At 36.2% G+C, this 20,466-nt stretch overlaps 1 protein-coding gene across 1 annotated transcript; it reads left to right on the top strand.

Moving 5' to 3' along the window:
* Nucleotides 1–539: 539 nt before the first annotated feature.
* On the top strand, nt 540–20,201 carry LOC122018937 (uncharacterized protein At5g41620-like). Its single transcript, XM_042576415.1, has 3 exons — nt 540–1,248; nt 17,954–18,079; nt 18,415–20,201. The coding sequence occupies exons 1-3, from the start codon at nt 844–846 to the stop codon at nt 19,906–19,908; spliced, it is 2,025 nt and encodes a 674-aa protein (XP_042432349.1). The 5' UTR covers nt 540–843; the 3' UTR covers nt 19,909–20,201.
* The last annotated feature ends 265 nt before the right edge of the window (nt 20,202–20,466 follow it).

The raw sequence follows: 20,466 nt of genomic DNA on the forward strand, positions 1-20,466 counted from the left end.
TGGAAGAACGGTAAATTAGGATATTGAGCCAGTTTCCTAGCTGGGATAAACTTATTCTCTAAGGGAGTGAACCCCAAGAGATTCGAACGTTCCTCTCGTGTGATAATTCTGCCAAAAGAGTAACAATTCGGTTATGCCCACTCGGTTATGCCCGTGGAAGCTAGTCCTCTGTATCATGTGTTGTAAAAATATAATAATTTTCATCCCAAATGTCTCTCCACGGCCTACCTCAAGGCTTATGAAAGGATGATAAATTATAGTATCTAACGGTGTTCTAAGTTTCTAAGTGGGAAAAACTTATTTCCCATAGAATGAACCAGATTTGAGAGTCCTCTGTGTTTAATCATCGCTCCGTAGTAAAATATAAAAAGATAAATAAAGTACTAAACGACTCTAAATCAGAGGATTATTTATGACAGCCGCGATACAAATCTTTATCCATTTATCCGCGATAAATGAAGTACTAAACGTTCACAGAGCCTGTGTCCTCGAATTCCTCTTATTTTTTTTTATTATTTTTTCAATGAAAGTCGAATTCCTTTTCCCGTGACTGAGTGAGAGTGAGAGTGAGAGAGTGAGAGTGAGATTGTGAGGTCCACTCCGACAAGTTTCCGGTCCTTGTCAGCGAGGAATCTTTGCCGTTCCCACCGGAGGAAACCATCTACTTTACTCTGGACTCTCGAGTTGGCACCGTAGCTTCCCTACTGGTACTGAGTGAAGACTGAAGCGAGTCCAAAAAGATAGCAAGCCGGCATGATGGCGGGCACCAGCTGAGGGCACTTCGATCCATGTCAAGTCCAACTCCAAGAAAAAGGAGTATTTTTTTTTTAAAGCAGGAGAAAGATGAGTGATTTAAGGGGATTGATGGGAGGGGACAAAGCGGCGGCGGCAGCAGCAGCAGCCGCCGCCTCAACAATCGATGACGGTGAGGAAAATGGTGGTACAAAAGACGCGCCTTTGGGCGTGAAGCTGAGAAGAGTCATCTCGGTGTGCAAAAGGGGCGGCCTTTGCACTCCGCCGCCTTCCTGGAAGCTGGAGGAGCCCGGGCCGCCGGACCTCTACAAGGCCGAGCCCAACCGGCAGTTGGTTTCCGCGCGGAAACTCGGCGCGGGTCTTTGGGAAATCCAGAACCTCCTGTCGATGTCGGCGACCAGCCGACGAGACTCCAGGGTCCGTCACCACCGCCGCGATGGGAAGGCGCTCATGGACCGCCCCGATCCATCGACGTCATGCGGACACGAGGATTGGGTAAGATTTAAGCCCCTCGTCGAGCTCATGCTTTGCTAGATTTCTTCGCCTTAATGTTCTTCCTACTGTTCCTTGCCTGGATCTGATTCTGTGTGCTCTGATTAGCTCTGTGCGTGATAGGGAAGGGAGTTTCTTCATCTGCTTAACTTGATTAGTGTTTCCTCTAGCTGCCTTTTTCATTCTTTGTTAATTCCTCTATCTATCAAGACAAAGTGACTACTAGGGAGAAGGAATTTTGTTATGCGAAAAGTAGTTCTAAATTAAGATTCATTAGAAAAACTAAGATCCTTTTAGCTTTATTGATCGAAATGTTTGAAAAAAATCCTTCATGGCCACAAAGAATAATTGATTAGCTTGGAGAACAATCAAAATTGTAACTATTCAAAGCAAACTATTGGTTCTTTCCATCCCTAGTGATCCGGATGAGAACAAGTAGCCGGTCGACCTCGGGAAGAAGAGTTTGGCACGCGGATCAGATGTCTGATTGGGTCGGCGTGGAATGGATCGGTGGGCATCAAGTTGATGTCATGGTCGCGTCAAAACTGCTCCTTGGCCTTACGGGAATGGGTGGCTAGCAAGAGCACTGCACTCACAAAAAAGAGGTTAAAAGGAGGCCAAGGGGGACCTGTGCAAAATCTCTCCTATGCTCAAGTCAAATCTCACGAGGGAAAAAAAGGGGAGTAAAATGATAAAATGGGCATCACAAAGAACTGATAAAAGCCTAGGGATGCTATTGTGGGAATTTGATTATCTTGGTTTACACCAACAATTGAACAAATCAAAACATTGCTCACTAAGCATAGAAATTCAAAACCACAAGGTAACTTTCTCGATGTAATAGTTTCTTATTAAGATATGTTGAAACTTATCCATAATTTCTATTCATATGGAGATTGTTGGCCAAGATGACACTCAAAATATACTCGGGTATAGAACTAATGCTCGTTGATGTCTTACATGATCGCCATATTCGAAAGAGCTTAATATCAGGACCTTTGCTAATCAAGAGTGGAATCAAACTAGTGTTCAAGGTCCACAAGGTCATACTTCCAAAGAATAAAGGCTTCTTGAGGAAGTACTACCTAGAGTTCTAGAGAGAGGGTTATTCAAATTGAATGCAACCCTTATAACTTGAGCAATAAGACTCCTATAATTACTCATTTGATAGAGTTGTGTGATTTACGACATGACCATTTTGGGCATGTCAACTTTAACACACTATGCAAATTGGTAAAATTGGAATTGTTGTCAAGTATTGAGTACAGCTCAAGATATAAGTGCAAGAATTGTGCAAATGTTAATGTGGCTAAATTGCCCTTTGTACCGATAAAATGGATCATTGCTTCCCCCTCTAGAGCCGATTCACAATGAAAATTGTAATCTACAATTCATGCGAATAAGAGGTGGAAAAAAGGTATTTCATCACCTTTATCAATGTTTGTATGAGATATTGTTATGTATACTTGCTAAGAAGTGAGGATGAGGCCTTCGAAGTATTTAAACACTACAACAATGAGGTTTAAAAGAATTAGGTTGAAAAATAATATGAAGATTATCTGTAGCGAAAAGGGGGAATAATAGGGCATCGTTTGAGAATTTTACTCCAAGATGGCATATTATTCATTAAATGATTGCACCTTAAATTAATTCAACAATCTCATGGAACACAAGAAATGCACACCACAAAGGTTAATGAATGCTTTGTTGATAGGTTTAGGATTACTCAAGAATTTGGAAGGAGTTCTCCTCTATTTTTTTTAGCTTACCACATTCTGAACAAGGTACCACACTAAACTAGACCCGACCTTGGGCTTGATTCAAATTTGACCCAACTAGATTCTGACCCGGCCCGGACCCATAACTAGGTCGGAAGTGAGCTGACTAGGGCTAGGCCGGTTATGGTTCAAGCTTCAAAATAATCGTGAACCGGCGGTTCAACCCGTCGGTTCAACCGTTTTTTTTCATTGGAAAAAAAACGGTTGAAAAGGAGAGTGAAACAAAGCATAATAAAAAGCAGAGCAACAGTTATAGGAAAGAGAAGGGTGGGAAAGCTTAATTTATAGGAAAGAAGTGTTTTTCTCTCTCCTCTTTTGAACGCTTGGATGAGGAAGGCATGACAGCATGGATGGCGAGTGCTTCGATGATTAAGCCTATGACTTTTACATATCCATGAGATGACAAAAGCAAATTAAGGTGATTGTGGACTAAGCAAGGAAAGGAATGTTGTTCCATGTCGGGCGGCATGGGTAGTTTTTACCATTCTGTCGCCCAACTACAACCGGCACCTGACGCGCTATGACTTCGGCGCGTGATACGCGCACATCCATGGCAACACGCGCGACAGCTTGCGATCTATTAATCGAGCGACAAAAGGAATCGATTCAATTTCTTCTATCACGATTAATCGATCGCAAAAAAACCTATAAAAAGGCACCAAAGAGCGATCGATTAGTAGCAGCGAGGCGACAGTGGCTAGGTTGCAGCTAGGCGAGCAGCAATTAGGCGACCACTCCAAAGGTACAATTTCCCCTATTCGTCGGTGTCCCTGTCATATATATATACGTAGGCGGCGCCGGAGGCGTCCCACGACTTCTTCGGCGCCACTGACTCTGTGATCCGCCCGCAATTTGGCGATAGCGCATTGTCGTGCTCTAGTTTTAAGAAAATAAATTAAATTTGATTTATTTATATCTAATATTTTTTTAGAATTTAAATTTCATTTAAAAATTCAAAAAATTATAAAAAATCAAATATATATTATAATATTTTTTTATTATTTTAAATTTTATTTACAATTTTTAAAAAAATTATAATAATTCAGATTTATATTTTAATATTCTTTAAAAAATAAAAAAAATCTAAAAAATTAAATTTATATTATGATATTTTTATTATTTTATATTTTTACAAATGATAACTAATTAAATAAATAAATAATTAAATTGTATAATTATTATATATAAACTAACATCTTTATGTTAATTTATATATTTATTATAGATAATATTTTTTATCTTAGAATTAATTTGAAATTTGGATCCATAAATATTAACTTTTGTACTTTTATGATTCTTGCTTTCTTAACATATGAAATATATATTTTTTGAAAGAATCATATATATTTTTGTCTTAAAATGTCTTTACTTGATATGTTTAGGAAATATTACATGTCCTTTATTTTAAAAGTTTTGATAAAGGTACACTGTCAAGTTTATGATTCCTAATAAAACACTTATAATCTTGTGTAATTATGATCATTCTAAATTGAGAAAGGTGAATTAATATTTTTAGGAGATTGTTTCAAATTTCAAAAAGTTGCTATTTATAGTTTATATACTTAATTTGTAAATTTACAATGATAAATACATTCTTGATGTTATAAAATGATCTCCATATCCGTGGGACTGACTCTAGGGGGCCGCTGATGTGCGGTTCCATATTTTTTTTGATGTTATAAAATGATGACCATTACCTGGAAATGTGTATTATTCTTAATTTTTTAATAATACATAGACAGTGACACCCAAACAACAATTTCATAATTCAACTTGGAGACACATGTCGATTAGAAAATCGATTCCATTGGTAATGATTGCATTGCGATATGATTGGACGAGGCGGTGGGTCACACGCCTAAAACATCTTGCTAGTGGATATTCGGATGTTTCTAATTGTCCAAAAGTTTCTCAAGAAGTTCATCGTGCAATGAAAGAGGAACTTAATGGCAAAAAAGCATTAAAGTATAAACCAAGGTTTAAAATCTCAACCCGTGCGAAGGGTTCGGTCTCAGACCAGAACAATACAATTTCTGTATCGTATCGTGCCTTGCCGATACTTTTTCGGTATTTTTTTATTTATATATAGTAATTAGTAGATACATGTGTTTATTATTTATAATTTTAAAATAAATTGTATATTGATTTTATATAAATTCTCAATTATTGAACAATTTAATATTGTTAAAAAAAGTAATTAAATATAGTTTTATTTTTAAAAAAATTGATCTATTAATAACTTGAATTAAAATTGATACATCATAATATATTTATTACCTTACTAATACCAAAACGAGTGACGTGAATCAGATGGAAGCATTGGTTCTTGCAACATTCTGCTTAGATTAACTCTATAGTTCTCCAACATCTAGATTAAATAAGCATCCCATGACATGTAATATTGATATTGATTTCTCTACATATCCATCAGCGTGTCTCGATTCATCATTGGATGTTGGATTTGAACTGGTACCACTGAAATTGGAATGGGTACAGGCATACGATAAGCATACGTCTCGGAGCTCTGGTATGATGGATCACCATATGATGCATTAGAGTTATAATAAAAAGGTTGCGAGTATGATAAACTTCGACCAGAATTAGTATCAGCTAAACTCTCTTGCATATCTTAATAATTATGAACTTTTTTTTGTTTGTCACCCTTATATCGACGTTGATATTGAAAAGCGCTACTTTTTAGCTCCGTGATCATGATCTTGAGTTGCATGTGTGTAATCTATCTTACATGTCCATGGCTCTGGTGCTAGAGTAGGGGGGAACATAATTTTTACCACTAGATGCATCACACTTCCATAAGTACTTGCACTGCTATCAACATTACTATCCTCATTTTGAACTTCTGGTCGGACTACAGTGTTAGAAGGTGATGATGTTTCATCACTGTCATCATGGTTTTGCTCATCAATTGCATCAAGTGGATTTTCTCTAATTTTCAATTGGCCCCTGCCCGTAAAAGGAGGTTTGCCTTTTTCTTTCTTTTTAGAAAAAAATGCAGGAGCTTTGCCTTTGCTTTTGCCATTATCTATGGACTTTGGTTAGGTTTGGGGTTGGAATGTTTGAGAACGTCTAAACCGAGATCCCAAAAATCGGAATTCTTAATCAAAAGCTTCATCATTATGTTCTTCTTCACATATATCTCCTCTAGCTTGTATTTTTTCAATCTGTTCAGTAAAAAATTGAAATGATCATGGTGGGTCTCCTGCTTCATCAAGTAATGAATTCTTAGCCTCAACAACGCTCCACCAATTCATCATTGGATCATTTTCAGTGTGGACAAATCCAATATCAAATGGGTCTATATCATCAGACTCTTGTTCTTCATTCTCTTCTATTATTGCTCTTAGTTGAAGACGCATATTATAATGAACATAGACTATCTTCTCCAAGCGACGATAAGAAAGACGATTTTTTACTTTTGTATGAATGAGGGAGAAAGTTGACCAATTTCTTTCACAATCACTTGAAGACGTTGTTTGTGAGAGAATTCGTATTGTAATCTTTTTCAAATTTGGAGTTCATCCTCCATATTGTAACCACCACTCAGTTGTAAGATAAATAAGAACAAAATTAAAATAGTATTTATATTTATTGACAATAAGTAGTAATAATTTTTACTATACTTACCTGCATCCATTTTATATCTGCATAACACTGCAATAGGATCGCTAAAAGAACCATATGCCTCCCGAAATAATTGACTTTCATTAATAGTCTCGGCAGTTGATTCTCTATTTGTTTATAGTCCTGACATTACATGTCTGAGGACCACTAATAAATCATTATTTGTGCCAAGATTATAACGGTATTGATATGTCGGATTGAGATAATAACCTACGATAATTAAACATATACAATTATTAATAACAATATTAAAAATTCTTTGTTATTAAAAAATACGTACTGATCAAATGAATATATTTTTTCATTTGATCGTCCCATCTTACAGTGATTATATTAATATTGATACCTGGTTGGTGATTGTAGACGCCTTTTAATTTCCTTTTTTGTTTCAAGAATTAGGCAATAAACATTATCCATTTGTGGCTTCTTGTCCATATTGACTTTACGTAGAACAACGTACGATGGTTCTACTACTATAAGAATATATGTGATATAGTCCCAAAATCTGACAAATATAATAATTTTTTACACCTCCTTACCTTCGGTCATGTTAGAATATCGAGAGATTTCCCAATCCTCAAAAAAGAACATGGCCTTCAATCCGACTTTTTTCTGATTCAACGACATTAACAAGAGAAAGTGAGTGGCAAACCTAGTCGCTCCTGGCCATAGAATCTCTCCATCAATAAATTTCCTCATTAATCCATGAACCCAATGATGATTATCAAGGAATTTTGTTAAAGATTGATCTTTTTTCACTATCTTCTTCACTATATCGAGCGTATCGATATTTGTCATCATCAAATCGATACAATGTGTTGCGCATGGTGTCCAAAATAATGTTTGATACCCAATAACTCTCCAACCCTCTTAAAGTTGACATCATTATTTGTAATCACCTGCACTATATGTTCTGCACCTATTTCTTGAACTACACTATCCATCAAATGATATATGTAGGGTGTATCATGATAATCTGTAGTTGCATCAATAGATTTATAAAATATTATTACCTTTCTATTGCAGTATAGTAAAAAGTTGATAATGCTCATCCGTGTAGGTCTTGTCCAGCCATCACACATCAACGTACCCCCGTATAAGTTTCATTGCTTCTTGCATGATAAGATCCAAGTCTTGATCTCCGCCACTTGTTCATCTAAATATGGACTGGCAATTTCATATGCAGTCGGAGGTTGAATACTAGGACCAAATTTTTAGATGTTGGACGTCATGCTACGATAGTATGTGTTGTTTGCTGCATTAGGGGGAATAAATTAAAATAAAAAAATTTAGCAATACTTTTACCGATTGCTTTCTTCTTCACTTTTAAATATGCATCATCAATCCTAGTATGTTGGTCCGGGACTGCTAGTGGATTAATATCAGCAATATCAATTGCACATCCCACAGATGGAAAGAAAATGATCAATACCACCTTGTGTTGAAGTAATACGAACGCATGTATTCCTTCCTAATGTTGATGTAGTAGTTAAGCTACTTCCATTGGCACAGAGCCACTTCTATGTTGCATATTTTGCTCATAGTCATATTGAGTTCGAGAGGCATTGAGAGCTGCTAAAAAGCATTCGTCATTTGGAACTTCACCAAGATCTATGATGAATTTGAAGGTTGTGGTGAAGAAATCTATGATGAATTTGAAGGTCATGGTGAAGTTCCAAATGACGTAGGCTTTTTAGCAGCTCTTAGTGCCTCTCGAACTCAATATGAGTATGAGCAAAATATACGACATAGAAGTGGCTCAACTACTGCATCAATATTAGGAAGGAGTACAATTGTTCGTATTACTTCAACACAAGATGGTATTGGTCTTTGTTTCCTTCTGTGGGACAAAGACGTGCAGTTGATATTGATCCACTAGCAGTCCCAGACCAAGCTAGCAAACATATTAGGATTGATGATGCATATTTAAAAGAGAAGAAAAAATCAATAAAAGTATTGCTAAATTTTTTTATTTTAATTATATTCCCCCTAATGCAGCAAACAACACATACTACCGTAGCATGGTATCCAACATCTAAAAATCTGGTCCTGATATTCAACCTCCGACTGCATATGAAATTGTCAATCCATATTTAAATAAACAAGTGGAGGAGAGCAAGACTTGGATCTTACCATGCAAGAAGCAATGGAACTTATATGGGGTTACGTTGATGTGTGATGGCAAGACAAGACTTACACGGATGAGCATTATCAACTTTTTACTGTACTGCAATAGAAAGGTAATAATATTTTATAAATCTATTAATGCAACTACAAATTATCATGATGCACCCTACATATATCGTTTGATGGATAGTGTAATTCAAAAATAGGTGCAGAATATATAGTGCAGGTGATTACAGATAATGGTGTCAACTTTAAGAGGGTTGGAGAGTTATTGGAGCAAAAGTATCAAACATTATTTTGGACACTATGCGCAGCACATTGTATCAATTTGATGATGACAAATATCGTAAGCTCGATATAGTGAAAAAAAGTCAATCTTTAACAAAATTCCTCTATAATCATCATTGGGTTCATGGATTAATGGGGAGATTCTACGGTCAGGAGCAACTAGGTTTGTCACTCACTTTCTCCTGTTAATGTCGTTGAATCAGAAAAAAATCGGATTGATGGCCATGTTCTTTTCTGAGAATTGGGAAGCCTCTCGATATTCTAACACGATCGAAGGTAAGGAGGTGTAAAAAATTATTATATCTGTAAGATTTTGGAATTATATCACATATATTCTTATAGTAGTAGAACCATCGTACGTTGTTTTACATAAAGTCGATATGGATAAGAAGCCACAAATGGACAACGTTTACTGCCTAATTCATGAAACAAAAGAGGAAATTAAAAGGCATCTACAATCACCAACCAAGTATCAACATTAATATAATCACTATAAGATGGGACGATCAAATGGGAAAACATATTCATTTGGCCAGTACGTATTTTTTAATAACAAAGAATTTTTAATATTGTTATTAATAATTATATATGTTTAATTATCGTAGGTTATTATCTCAATCCGACATATCAATACCGTTATAATCTTGACATAAATAATGATTTATTAGTAGCCCTCAGATATGTAATATCAAGACTATATACAAATAGAGAATCAACTACTGAGATTATTAATGAAAGTCAATTATTTCGGGAGGCATATGGTTCTTTTAACGATCCTATTGCAGTGTCATGCAGATATAAAATGGATGCAGGTAAGTATAGTAAAAATTATTACTAATTATTGTCAATAAATATAAATACTATTTTAATTTTGTTCTTATTTATCTTATAACTGAGTGGTGGTTACAATATGGAGGATCGGTTCCAAATTTGAAAAAGATTGCAATACGAATTCTCTCACAAACAACGTCTTCAAGTGATTGTGAAAGAAATTGGTCAACTTTCTCCCTCATTCATACAAAAGTATGAAATCATCATTCTTATCGTCGCCTGGAGAAGATGGTCTACGTTCATTATAATATGCGTCTTCAATTAAGAGCAATAATAGAAGAGAATGAAGAACAAGAGTCTGGTGATGTAGACCCATTTGATATTGGATTTGTCCACACTGAAAATAATCCAATGATGGATTGGCGCTGTTGAGACTAAGAATTCAATACTTGATGAAGCAGGAGACCCACCATGATCATCTCAATTTTTTACTCAACAGATTGAAAAAATACAAGCTAGAGGAGATATCTGTGAGGAAGAAGATAATGATGAAGCTTTTGATTAAAATTTACAATTTTTTGGATCTCGGTTTAGACGTTCTCAAACATCTCAAACCTAACCAAAGTCCATAAATAAAGACAAAGGCAAAGCTCTTGTAATTTTTAGTAAAAAGACAAACTTCCTGCTTTTACGGGAAGGTGTTAATTGAGAATTAGAGAAAATCTACTCGATGCAAGAACATGATGAAGTGATGAAACATCGTCTGACACTGTAGTCCGACGAGAAGTTTGAAATGAGGATAGTAATGTTGATAGCAGTGCAAGTACTCATGGAAGTGATGACAGTGGTGATGCATCTAGTGTGGTAAAAATTATATTTCCCCTACTCTATCATCGGAGCCTTGAACATGTGAGATAGATTACACATATGCAACTCATGATCATGGAGCTAGAAGTAGCGTTATTCAATATCAACGTCGATATAAAGATGACAAAAAAAAAACTCATAATTATCAAGATATACGGGAGAGTTTACCTGACATTGATTATGGTTGAAGTTCATCATACTCGCAACCTTCTTAATATAACTCTGATGCATTGTATGGTGATCGATCATACTAGAGCTCCAAGACGTATGCTTATCCTGTATCTGTACCCGTTTCAATTTCAATGGTGTCAGTTCAAATCCAACATCTAGTGATGAATCGAGACACGCTAATGGATATGTGGAGAAATCAATATCAATATTGCATGTCATGGGATGCTTATTTAATTTAGGCATTGGAGAATTATAGAGTTGACCTAAGCAGAATATTGCAAGAACCAGTGTTTCCATCTGATTCACGTTACTCCTTTTGGTATTAGTAAGGTAGCATATTATGATGTGTCAATTTTTTATTCAAGTTATTAATAGATCTTTTTTTAAAAGAAAATTATATTTAATTATTTTTCTAACAATATTAAGTTGTTCAATAATTGAGAATTTATATAAAATCAATATGCAACTTATTTTAAAATTATACACAATAAATATATTTATCTTATAATTACTATATATAAATAAAAAATACCGAAACAGTATCGGCACAATACGATACCGAAACTGTATCGTTCAGATCTGAGACCAAAATCTTGGCATGGGTCAAGATTTTAAACATTGATATCAGATCAACCTTTGTCTGTAGGACTTCTTCTTGCCAAACAAACATCCAATCAATTGGTTGGGACTTCTTACCATCATGTGACCTAACTTAGGCCTTTGCCATACATTAACACTAATTGTTCCAACAGCCTAGAAAGGCTATTATGGATCCAACAATCTAGAAAGGCTATCATCGATATGATTGTCTTGGTTCGTACAAATGACTAAACATATATAATTCATTGGACAACCAAATAAATTCAACCATATTCTACTAGAAAGCTTCAAAGCTATAAGTATGTATCCTGATGCAATAATTTTCTTGTTGGAATTCTTATTTGAGATACGTTGAAACTTATCCATAATTTTCATTCATGTGAAGATTGTTAGAAATTGATTTTTATAATGTCCAAAGTTATTTGACTTATGCATAATTGGTTCGGAATATATTAGATAAACGACATTGGCTCAAACATTGTCATTCTCCTTAGACATAAATGCTTTCTTGCATGAGAGTCAATTTCTAACGGGATCAATAACCTGATTGTAAAATTAGTTGAAAAATCAAGATTGTGAAAATTCTAAATCAAATTGCAAGAAAAAAAAAAGATAATTAATCAACCAAAATTTAAATTGAACTCAATTAAATTAACTTTATTGAGTTTATGTTGCATCCTCGATCCATGTGTAAAGATGTAATTTTTCCGGTATTAAATTACCTCAAGAAAACATGGTAGGCAAGGGCTCACATGGCTTGCATAAAAAAAAAAAAGGAAAAAGAAAGTGGTGTCTTTGTGTTAGCGCATGCGTTTGCAATTACAGTCAAGGGCGCACATGCCCATTTCTCGTGAGTTGCATGTTGCCAATGCAAATAGGGGTAACACATTTAACTGATGAAGGAGCATCTAGTTAGTAGATCGAAACAACAAATAGGATCGCGTGAATAGTTGAGCTGTTATGCACAGATGTGTCATCTCAATACTCACACAGTTACCATAGGTGTAGAATACTAAACATGGTTTGTGTGAACAACTGATCATGAATCCATGCGTTTGTTGAGAATGATTAAACGATAATTTACGTATCTACGTAGTCAACTTTTCCTAATACCCAAACTGTGTACACAAGTTTCGTATTTACTAAAATACGTATTTTCCATTATATTCCTCCTTCACTCTATCCATGGACTATAGTTACCATCAATTTGATCCTCATTAATTTATCGTTGATATCCAATCGATTGTCCCAGTCGATTCTTAAACTTTCTATTGAGCAATCACAAGCCTATTCCCAGCAGTCGACTAATCTTTGACTCATTAGTCGACTGTAACAAAGTTAATACTCCCATCTATGTCTTGAGGGTATGGTTACACTCAGCAGGATGCAAAGAGTGCAATGAGTTTGGTTTGAAGTGTTTTTGAGGTGTCTAACCAAATCTCACTGAGTATATAGAATTTTAAAATCTTGACATGGTCTGTCGTCAATTTGGATTGAGTCCATTGAATTGGTCCGTCCTGCCAAATAATTTAAGCGGGTTGGGTTGAAATTTTGTCAACCTATTCAAAGATGGATCTAAGCAGGCCGATCCGCGCGGGTTGCGGCCCAGGCAAGTCAACCTCTGGTGGGCTCGGGTTTGCTCATAGGTTGAGATTTTTTTTCTCCAATACTTAAAACAAAATTAGAAAACTCAATGTGTTCGTGGGCTTGACCTACCTAATACGCAACCCAAACATAAAAAATTTCAACCTTTTATATGTTTTTTATTTTTTCTATTTTTGATGGGCTCATAGGATGACCCGCCTAATCCCGCAACCCGCCTTATGTTGGGTTAAGGATTTTTCAATCCATCAGGATGGCGGGCCAGTCATATGATGAGTTTTTGGTGTACCAGTTGATCCCGCCATGAGTTAGCCCATTTGATAACACTAACATGGTCTGAACCAGAGAAGTCCTAGGAACGCTTTGATGGTGTTGGTGAGCTTAGGTCCTCTAATGAGCTTGTGATAAAACATCTCAAGGCTATACTAATTTTAGAAACTCACAACTCTTTATCTAAGCTGTGAAATTCATGTCCGAGGGTACGGTTACACTCAAGAGGATGTAAGGAGTGCAATGAACTTAGTTTGAAGTGTTTTGAGGTGTTTAAGACCATTAGCGGATTTTGATCAAAACTCACTAATAACCCTATAATGTTCTAGGAACCCTTTAGTGGTGTTGTAAGTGCGTATGAAAAGTCTAGGTCCTATAATGAGTTTGTGCTAAATTGTCTTAAGGCTGTGAAGATTTCAAAATTTCATATCTTTAAATCTATGTTGTGGAATCTAAGTCTGAGAGCATGGTTACATCTAGGAGCTTCTAGGTTTGAAGTTACTTTGAGGTTCTATCAATGAGTTTTGGTCAAAACACACTAATGACCCTATAATATCCAAAATTTCAAAATTATAACATGGTTTGGAACCAGGGGAATCCTAAGAACCATTTAGTGGTGTTGTTGAGTATGACAAGCCTAGGCCCATTAATGAGCTTGTGTCAAATTGCCTCAAGGCTGTGAAGATTCCAAAAACCCACAGCTCTCAATCTAGGTCGTGGAATCTAAGTCTGAGTGTATGGTTACATCCAGAAGGCTCATAGGAGTGTAATGGTCCTAGTTTGAAATAATTATGAGGTTCTTAAGACTTTCAATTTTGGTCAAAACTCACTAATATCCATATATATTGTCCAAAATTTTAAAATCTTAACATGGTCTAAAACAGGGGAGTCCTAGAAACCCTTTGGTGGTGTTGGTGAGTGAGTTCTAACTCCTAGGAGTGTAATGGTCCTGATTCAAAATGATTCTAGGGTTCCAAAGACTATTAGTGAGTTTTGGCCAAAGCTGATTAATGATCCTATAATGTTCAAATTTTAAAATCTTAACAGGGTCTGAACCAGGGGAGTCCTATGAACTCTTTGATGATGTTGGTGAGTATGGCAGGTCTATGCTCTTTAATGAGATTGTGCCAAATTGTCTCAAGGTTGTTAAGATTCCAAAAACTCACAGCTCAATCTAGGTTGTGGAATCCAAGTGTGTCTGAGGGCATGGTTACATCCAAGAGGCTCCTAGGAGTGTAATGGTCCTAGCTTGAAGTGGTTTTTAGGTTCTTAAAACTACCAGTGAGTTTTGGCCAAAATTCACCAGACCTTATAATGTCCAAAATTTTAAAATCTTAACATAGTCTGAACCAGGGAAGTTTTAGAAACCCTTTGATAGTGTTGGGAGTGAGTATGACGGTTCTAGGCCCTTTAATGAGCTTGTGCCAGATTGTCTCAAGGTTGTGTTGGGAAGATTTTTAAAACTCATAGTTCTCAATCTAGGTTGTGGAATTTAGGTCTAAAGGCATGGTTACATTTAGGAGGCTCTAGGAGTGTAATGGTCCTGGTTTGAAGTGATTTTGAGGTTCCCAAGACCATCAGCAAATATTGATCAAAACTCATGTGTTTAAAATTTTAAAATCTTGGCATGGTCTGAACTAGGGGAGTCTTAGAAATCCTTTGATGGTGTTGGTGAGTGAGTATGATTGCGCTCGGATATGGATTTCATAGCTAAATAGTGAGCTCAAATATGGATTTCATAGCCTAAAATTGCCACAACCTTGAGATGTTTTGAGAGCAACTCATTAGAGGATGTAGGTATGTCATACTTGCTAACCAACACCACCAAAGAGTTTCTAGAACTCCCCAGATCATGTTAAGATTTAAAAACTTCAAACACTATAGGTCCATTAGTGTGTTTTGGCCAAAATTCGCTCATGACCTTATGCACCTTAGAAACATTTCAAACCAAGCTCATTACATTCCTCGTAGCTTCCTGATTGTAATTATGCCCTTAGATATGGATTGGGGTATTAAATTTGTTACAATCGACTGATGATTCAAGATTAGTTGATTGATAGGTTTGTGATGGTCCGACAAAAACTTTTGTAATTGATTGGTGCAATCGATGCCTGGAGTCCACAGATGGCATAGTAAGGTTAGGAATTGGATACATAGTATTTGACTGATGAGTTAGGATTAGCCAGCTGCCGATGAAGGAGAGGTATAATGGGAATAGGTATGTGTTCTGGTAAATATAAAAGTTGGGTATGTAGTTTGGGTATTAGGAAAAGTTGGCTACACAGTTCAGTAAATTGTCGATGATTAAATTAAAGCAATTCTTGCCAAAAGGGACACTCTTTTCTAGAAATGTCTTTCTACATTTTGAGATTAATCCTATACCACTATGAGAGGTGCCCTATTCTTTTAGATAAAAAAACATTCAATTCTCAAATTATGAATTATCTTCTTAAATTTTTTTTCCTAATTTTCTTTTTCACCGGGACATGAAATTTAGAGTTCTCATATTTTGGATCCAAGGTCGTAACTTCAGAGATGATTTTTGATAAGCTGTAAGCACTTGAGTAGTGCAATATCATTTTAAATAGAAAGGATCAGCCCTTCCCTTGACCTTTAAAGCTCCTATCAAATGGATAAGCTAAATTGAAAAGATAAGCTAAATTGAAAAGCTTTGTCGACATTCGTAGATGTGACTCGATGAGCAATAATATTAAGTCAGTTATGACACTATTTGAAGGGGTATGTCTATACCTAAAAGGGTGTATCAAAAATTTTAAAGGGACACAATCTATGTTGTCATACCGACATCCCAACTGTGCAAGCCGCCAACTTACTGATTAGCTGACTAATGGGAGTGAACATGTTAGACCAATCTCATCAAGAGAAGTTATCCAACAATGGTTATAACCTAAATGAGGTCTCACTTGTATTAAAATTTGGAACTCAGTTGTTCTATAAGAACAGCTAAGCATCACCTTAGTAGCATGGATATTGTAGCCTTAATTGCACATAAAGATTGATGTATGAGCGCAGGGAACATTATGTGCCTTTAGACTTTTATTGAGAAGCCTGAAAAATCCTGTCAGTTCTTGACGAGGTACTTTTTCCAAAGCAAGGAGCTTTAGTTCTAGACTCAGATCTCCCTTTTTGATAATCTAATCTTTGAAGTTATCCCCATTCTAGAATCCCACTCATGTGGTTTTCTTAGAAAAAAAACATCTCCTCCCAAAAGGACTAGCATCTTTTACATGTTCTTTGAGTGCTGACTTTCGTTGCAGATTCTTGAAGATTTTTTTCTTGTGGGCATTATGTATTGAATTCTGGTGGAACTTGTAGCAGTTCAGTTATGTCTATTGCAGCCCCCTCGGGCTATGGTGCAGCGGCAAGGTGCTCATGTTATCTCCCAAGCACCCACGGTTTGATTCCGAACTACGACACATTGTAGGACATTTTCCTCCCGTGGGATGACAAACCGGATGTTGCGCTATTAGGCCGTCTTTTGCGAACACTTCTAGATTTACTCAGATGGCCGGGGAAACTTCCGTGGGGCCGGACCCAGGATTAGTCTGCCCAAAGGATAAATACCTAGTGCTAGCTTAAAAAAAAAGTTATGTCTATTGCACCGTCTTTACCCTAATTTATTAAAAGTTGAAAGTGTTCACATTTTACAAATTTGAAATACAAATTATTCTAATTTCTACTCTTAGACCTGCAACAAGAGGATATTCACCTTATAGTTGAGCAATGATAATGCACTCTACATCTGAAATTCTCAGACAATAATAAACAGTTTCAATGAAACTATCCACTTTTGCTAATTTGAGATAAACATATTCCTAACCAACCAATTAATAGTCAACATTTCGGAAATTAACATTTAAATACCTATTTTTTAGAAAGTAGGTTATTTTGCCTCGAACTAGCAATATGAATAGGTTCCTGATGCGGAGCAGCAGAACCTAGAGTTTTGGAACCGTTTTGATTGGCAACCATGGCCAGGTAAACTTTGATCAACCATAACTTTCGACTCAAGTTAAACCACGTGACCTTTAACCAGTCAAATTAAAATTCATTCAGAGATCTACGATTGGTTACTTGGTGGAATCTGTAACAGCCCAATTTCAAGCCCAAAAAATATAGTTTAAAGTCTTTTCGGAGGCTTCGAACAATTTTATCATTGTTTTAGGGTTATATTATTTGTTCAGTTGATTTTAGGGCAATAATAGTTTCGGCAGCACCATTCTTAGAAGATTATTTATGACATTCGTGTTCGAATCAATGGATTCAATAGATTCCACTGTGTCAGTTCCTTGAAACTGTTTGTTTTTTCAATAAGTTAGGATAATGAGGGATATAATGGACATATTAGAGATAATAAAAACACCCATTTGAGAAGTATCAAAATAGTTTCCCTTTTGATGATCATGTAAAATAAAGGATGCTCTTTTGCTTTTTGCCTTTTGCATTTTATCTCATACAAATGTTTGCTAATTTAGTAACCTATAGTTCTTTGCTTTTTTATGCCTGCACTCTACTAATTTAGTAACATGTATATTTTAAGTAATCTATTGTTCTCTGCTTTCTTATGACAGCCTCAGAGTGCAGGTAGTTTGAGGAAGCACATTGAAGCTTCATTAAACAGGCACCTTAATTTTAAGGAAAAGAACACTCAACTCCTGCAGCCTTTTTCTCCTACTTATTATGCGAGTTCATCAAAGGTAATGCTTGTATCATGCTATTACCTCATGTTATTACATTTTTCTCGTTAGCACCATAGGGGTTACTTTCTCATGTCATGATTGTTTGGAACATACTAAACTAACCAAAAAATTCAACAATTAATCTAAGTGAATGAATACACCGTCTACACAATGGAATTGCTTGCGCTAAAGACTGTCAGCCATGTTTCTGTATGCATTGTCTGATCATCCATCTAACAAGAATTTGGGATCTAGAAGTGTCTTTAACTTTGTTGGTTTGGGCATTTTACTGCATATAACAGATTGTTTATTTTGACCAAGCTATTAATCTTATCAGTGTTGTCACTCTATAGGATAAGCTGGGAGATGAGGGATTTAGATTGAAGACGTCAACAGAACTTTTGAAAGTATTCAATCACATTTGGAGCCTTGAAGAACAAAATGATTCCAGTACAGCACTAGTGAAAGCCTTAAAGGTAGAGTTAGAACATGCACATGCACAGCTTCAGGAACTGATGCAAGAGAAGCATGCATGTCACAGTGAAATTGATCATTTAGTGGAACAGATGAACGAGGCTAGCATAACTGAGAAGAACAAAGAGCAACACAAGATCAAAGCAGTGGTACAGTCGTTAAGGGATGATCTTGAAGATGAGAGAAGACTGAGAAGACGCTCTGAGAATTTGCATAGAAAACTTGGTAAAGAGTTGTCTCAAGCAAAAGGAACAATGGTGAAGGCTGCAAAAGATTTAGTAAACTTGAGAAAGACAAACATCCTTCTTGAGGATCTCTGTGGTGCATTTGCTGAAGGAATCAATGATTATGAATATGAAGTGAGGCTGTTGAGGCAAAAGTCTTCAAATGTTTGCGACTCTAAAGTTGACAGTTCGCTGCTACATATTTCAGAAGCATGGCTGGATGAGAAGGAGCAGATGAGGGCTGCTGAATCTCAAATAGATGATAGAAACCTAGTTATAGATAGATTGAGAAGTGAAATTGAAGCCTTTATTCAAGTTAGTCATTCAAATGGTTTGGTTAATGGAAATCTATTTGTGAAATATGGAAAGCGAGAAAACAAAGTGCGACGACAATCCCTTGAGTCCATGCACTTGAATGGGACTAGTGCTCCTCAAGATGCAGATGATGATGACGATGAGGAACTTGATAGTTCTGTTGAAAGTGATTTACACTGCTTTGAGCTAAACATGAGTTCTAACCGTGATAACATTGACCAGTTAAATCACAATGGCCAAAATATCACAGCGAAGCTAGATTCTTCCAGAAAACCTAATACTTTCGAGGAAAAGATAGGATTTTCTGATAAGAGAAAGAACAATCAGATTTCAACTCACTTGGATACAACCAAGTCCAACGAAGAGAAGAATGAAACTGAATTCTATGGAATCCAAATGCAGTTTTTGAATGGAGAACAAGGAAAGGATCCAAGTAAAACTGTTGAATCCAATGGAACGGAAAGGAATAAGACTGAAGAAAGTAAGCCCCACTATCTTAGCCGGGTCAAGTCTCATGAAGGTTCACACAACAAAAAGGTTGAAATTTATGTTAAGTCTGGTGGAGGAGAGCCCCAAAATGATTTTGCATCAAGGGGTCAACTTGTGTTTTTAGAAACTATCGCTTCAGGTGGTCTTCAGGATGAATCAACTTCAACTAGGGAGTGCAGTGAGTGGCACAAATCACAATTTAGTAAACCGAGATTCTCAGAAAAATTAGCAGATGCAAGTGTGGACAGTTTGAAGGCGAGATTGCTGGAAGCAAGGTTAGAGGGACAGCAAACTCGTCTGAAAGCATCAAGGGGTTCTTCTGTTGGTGGAGCAAGACAAGGATAAGAGGCGATTAGTCATTAGTGCAGTGACTGCGATGTGTCCATGACATGTTCTTTGTTGCTTCCAAGGATGAACTCTCAGTTCTCTTTTCATTGTACCATCCATCATCTTCAAGTTTCAGAATTTTATCTGTATGATACATGTTCGGCATGGGTGAATTGGCGGCTACCGTCTTCTGTTCATATTGAGGCCATGCCATTGTAATGCAAATCCATACATAGCTTGTTGCCACCACTTGTAGAGGGGAGTGGAATATGATTGCCCTCTGTTAATACGAGTAGAGTTTTCATTTGTCAGACTGTGAGATCTCTCATTGTTGTTCTGAAATTAAATATGTAGTTTATAAGTTTAAAGGTCTTATAATAACACCAACAGTTGGGTCTAGCTATAACTGAGTTAAAGATCTACAAACACCCTGTATTCTAAGAAAGAAAGTAATGTGGCTTATCTGAATCTTCAATAACAAATTGATCTTGAGAGATTTGAGAGATTTTATTTTTATTTAGGGGTATCCTACGTATCATTTCCCATTAAAAGAATATTATGATATAGGCTGCCAAA

The sequence above is a fragment of the Zingiber officinale genome, chromosome 9A (genome assembly GCF_018446385.1).
Source record: "Zingiber officinale cultivar Zhangliang chromosome 9A, Zo_v1.1, whole genome shotgun sequence".
Taxonomy (NCBI): Eukaryota; Viridiplantae; Streptophyta; class Magnoliopsida; order Zingiberales; family Zingiberaceae; genus Zingiber; species Zingiber officinale.

Coding starts and splice junctions, on each gene's coding strand:
- LOC122018937 (XM_042576415.1), top strand. CDS start 844: ATGAGTGATTTAAGGGGATTGATGGGAGGGGACAAAGCGGCGGCGGCA. Junction 1,249..17,953: donor CATGCGGACACGAGGATTGG/GTAAGATTTAAG, acceptor TTCTTATGACAG/CCTCAGAGTGCAGGTAGTTT. Junction 18,080..18,414: donor ATTATGCGAGTTCATCAAAG/GTAATGCTTGTA, acceptor GTCACTCTATAG/GATAAGCTGGGAGATGAGGG.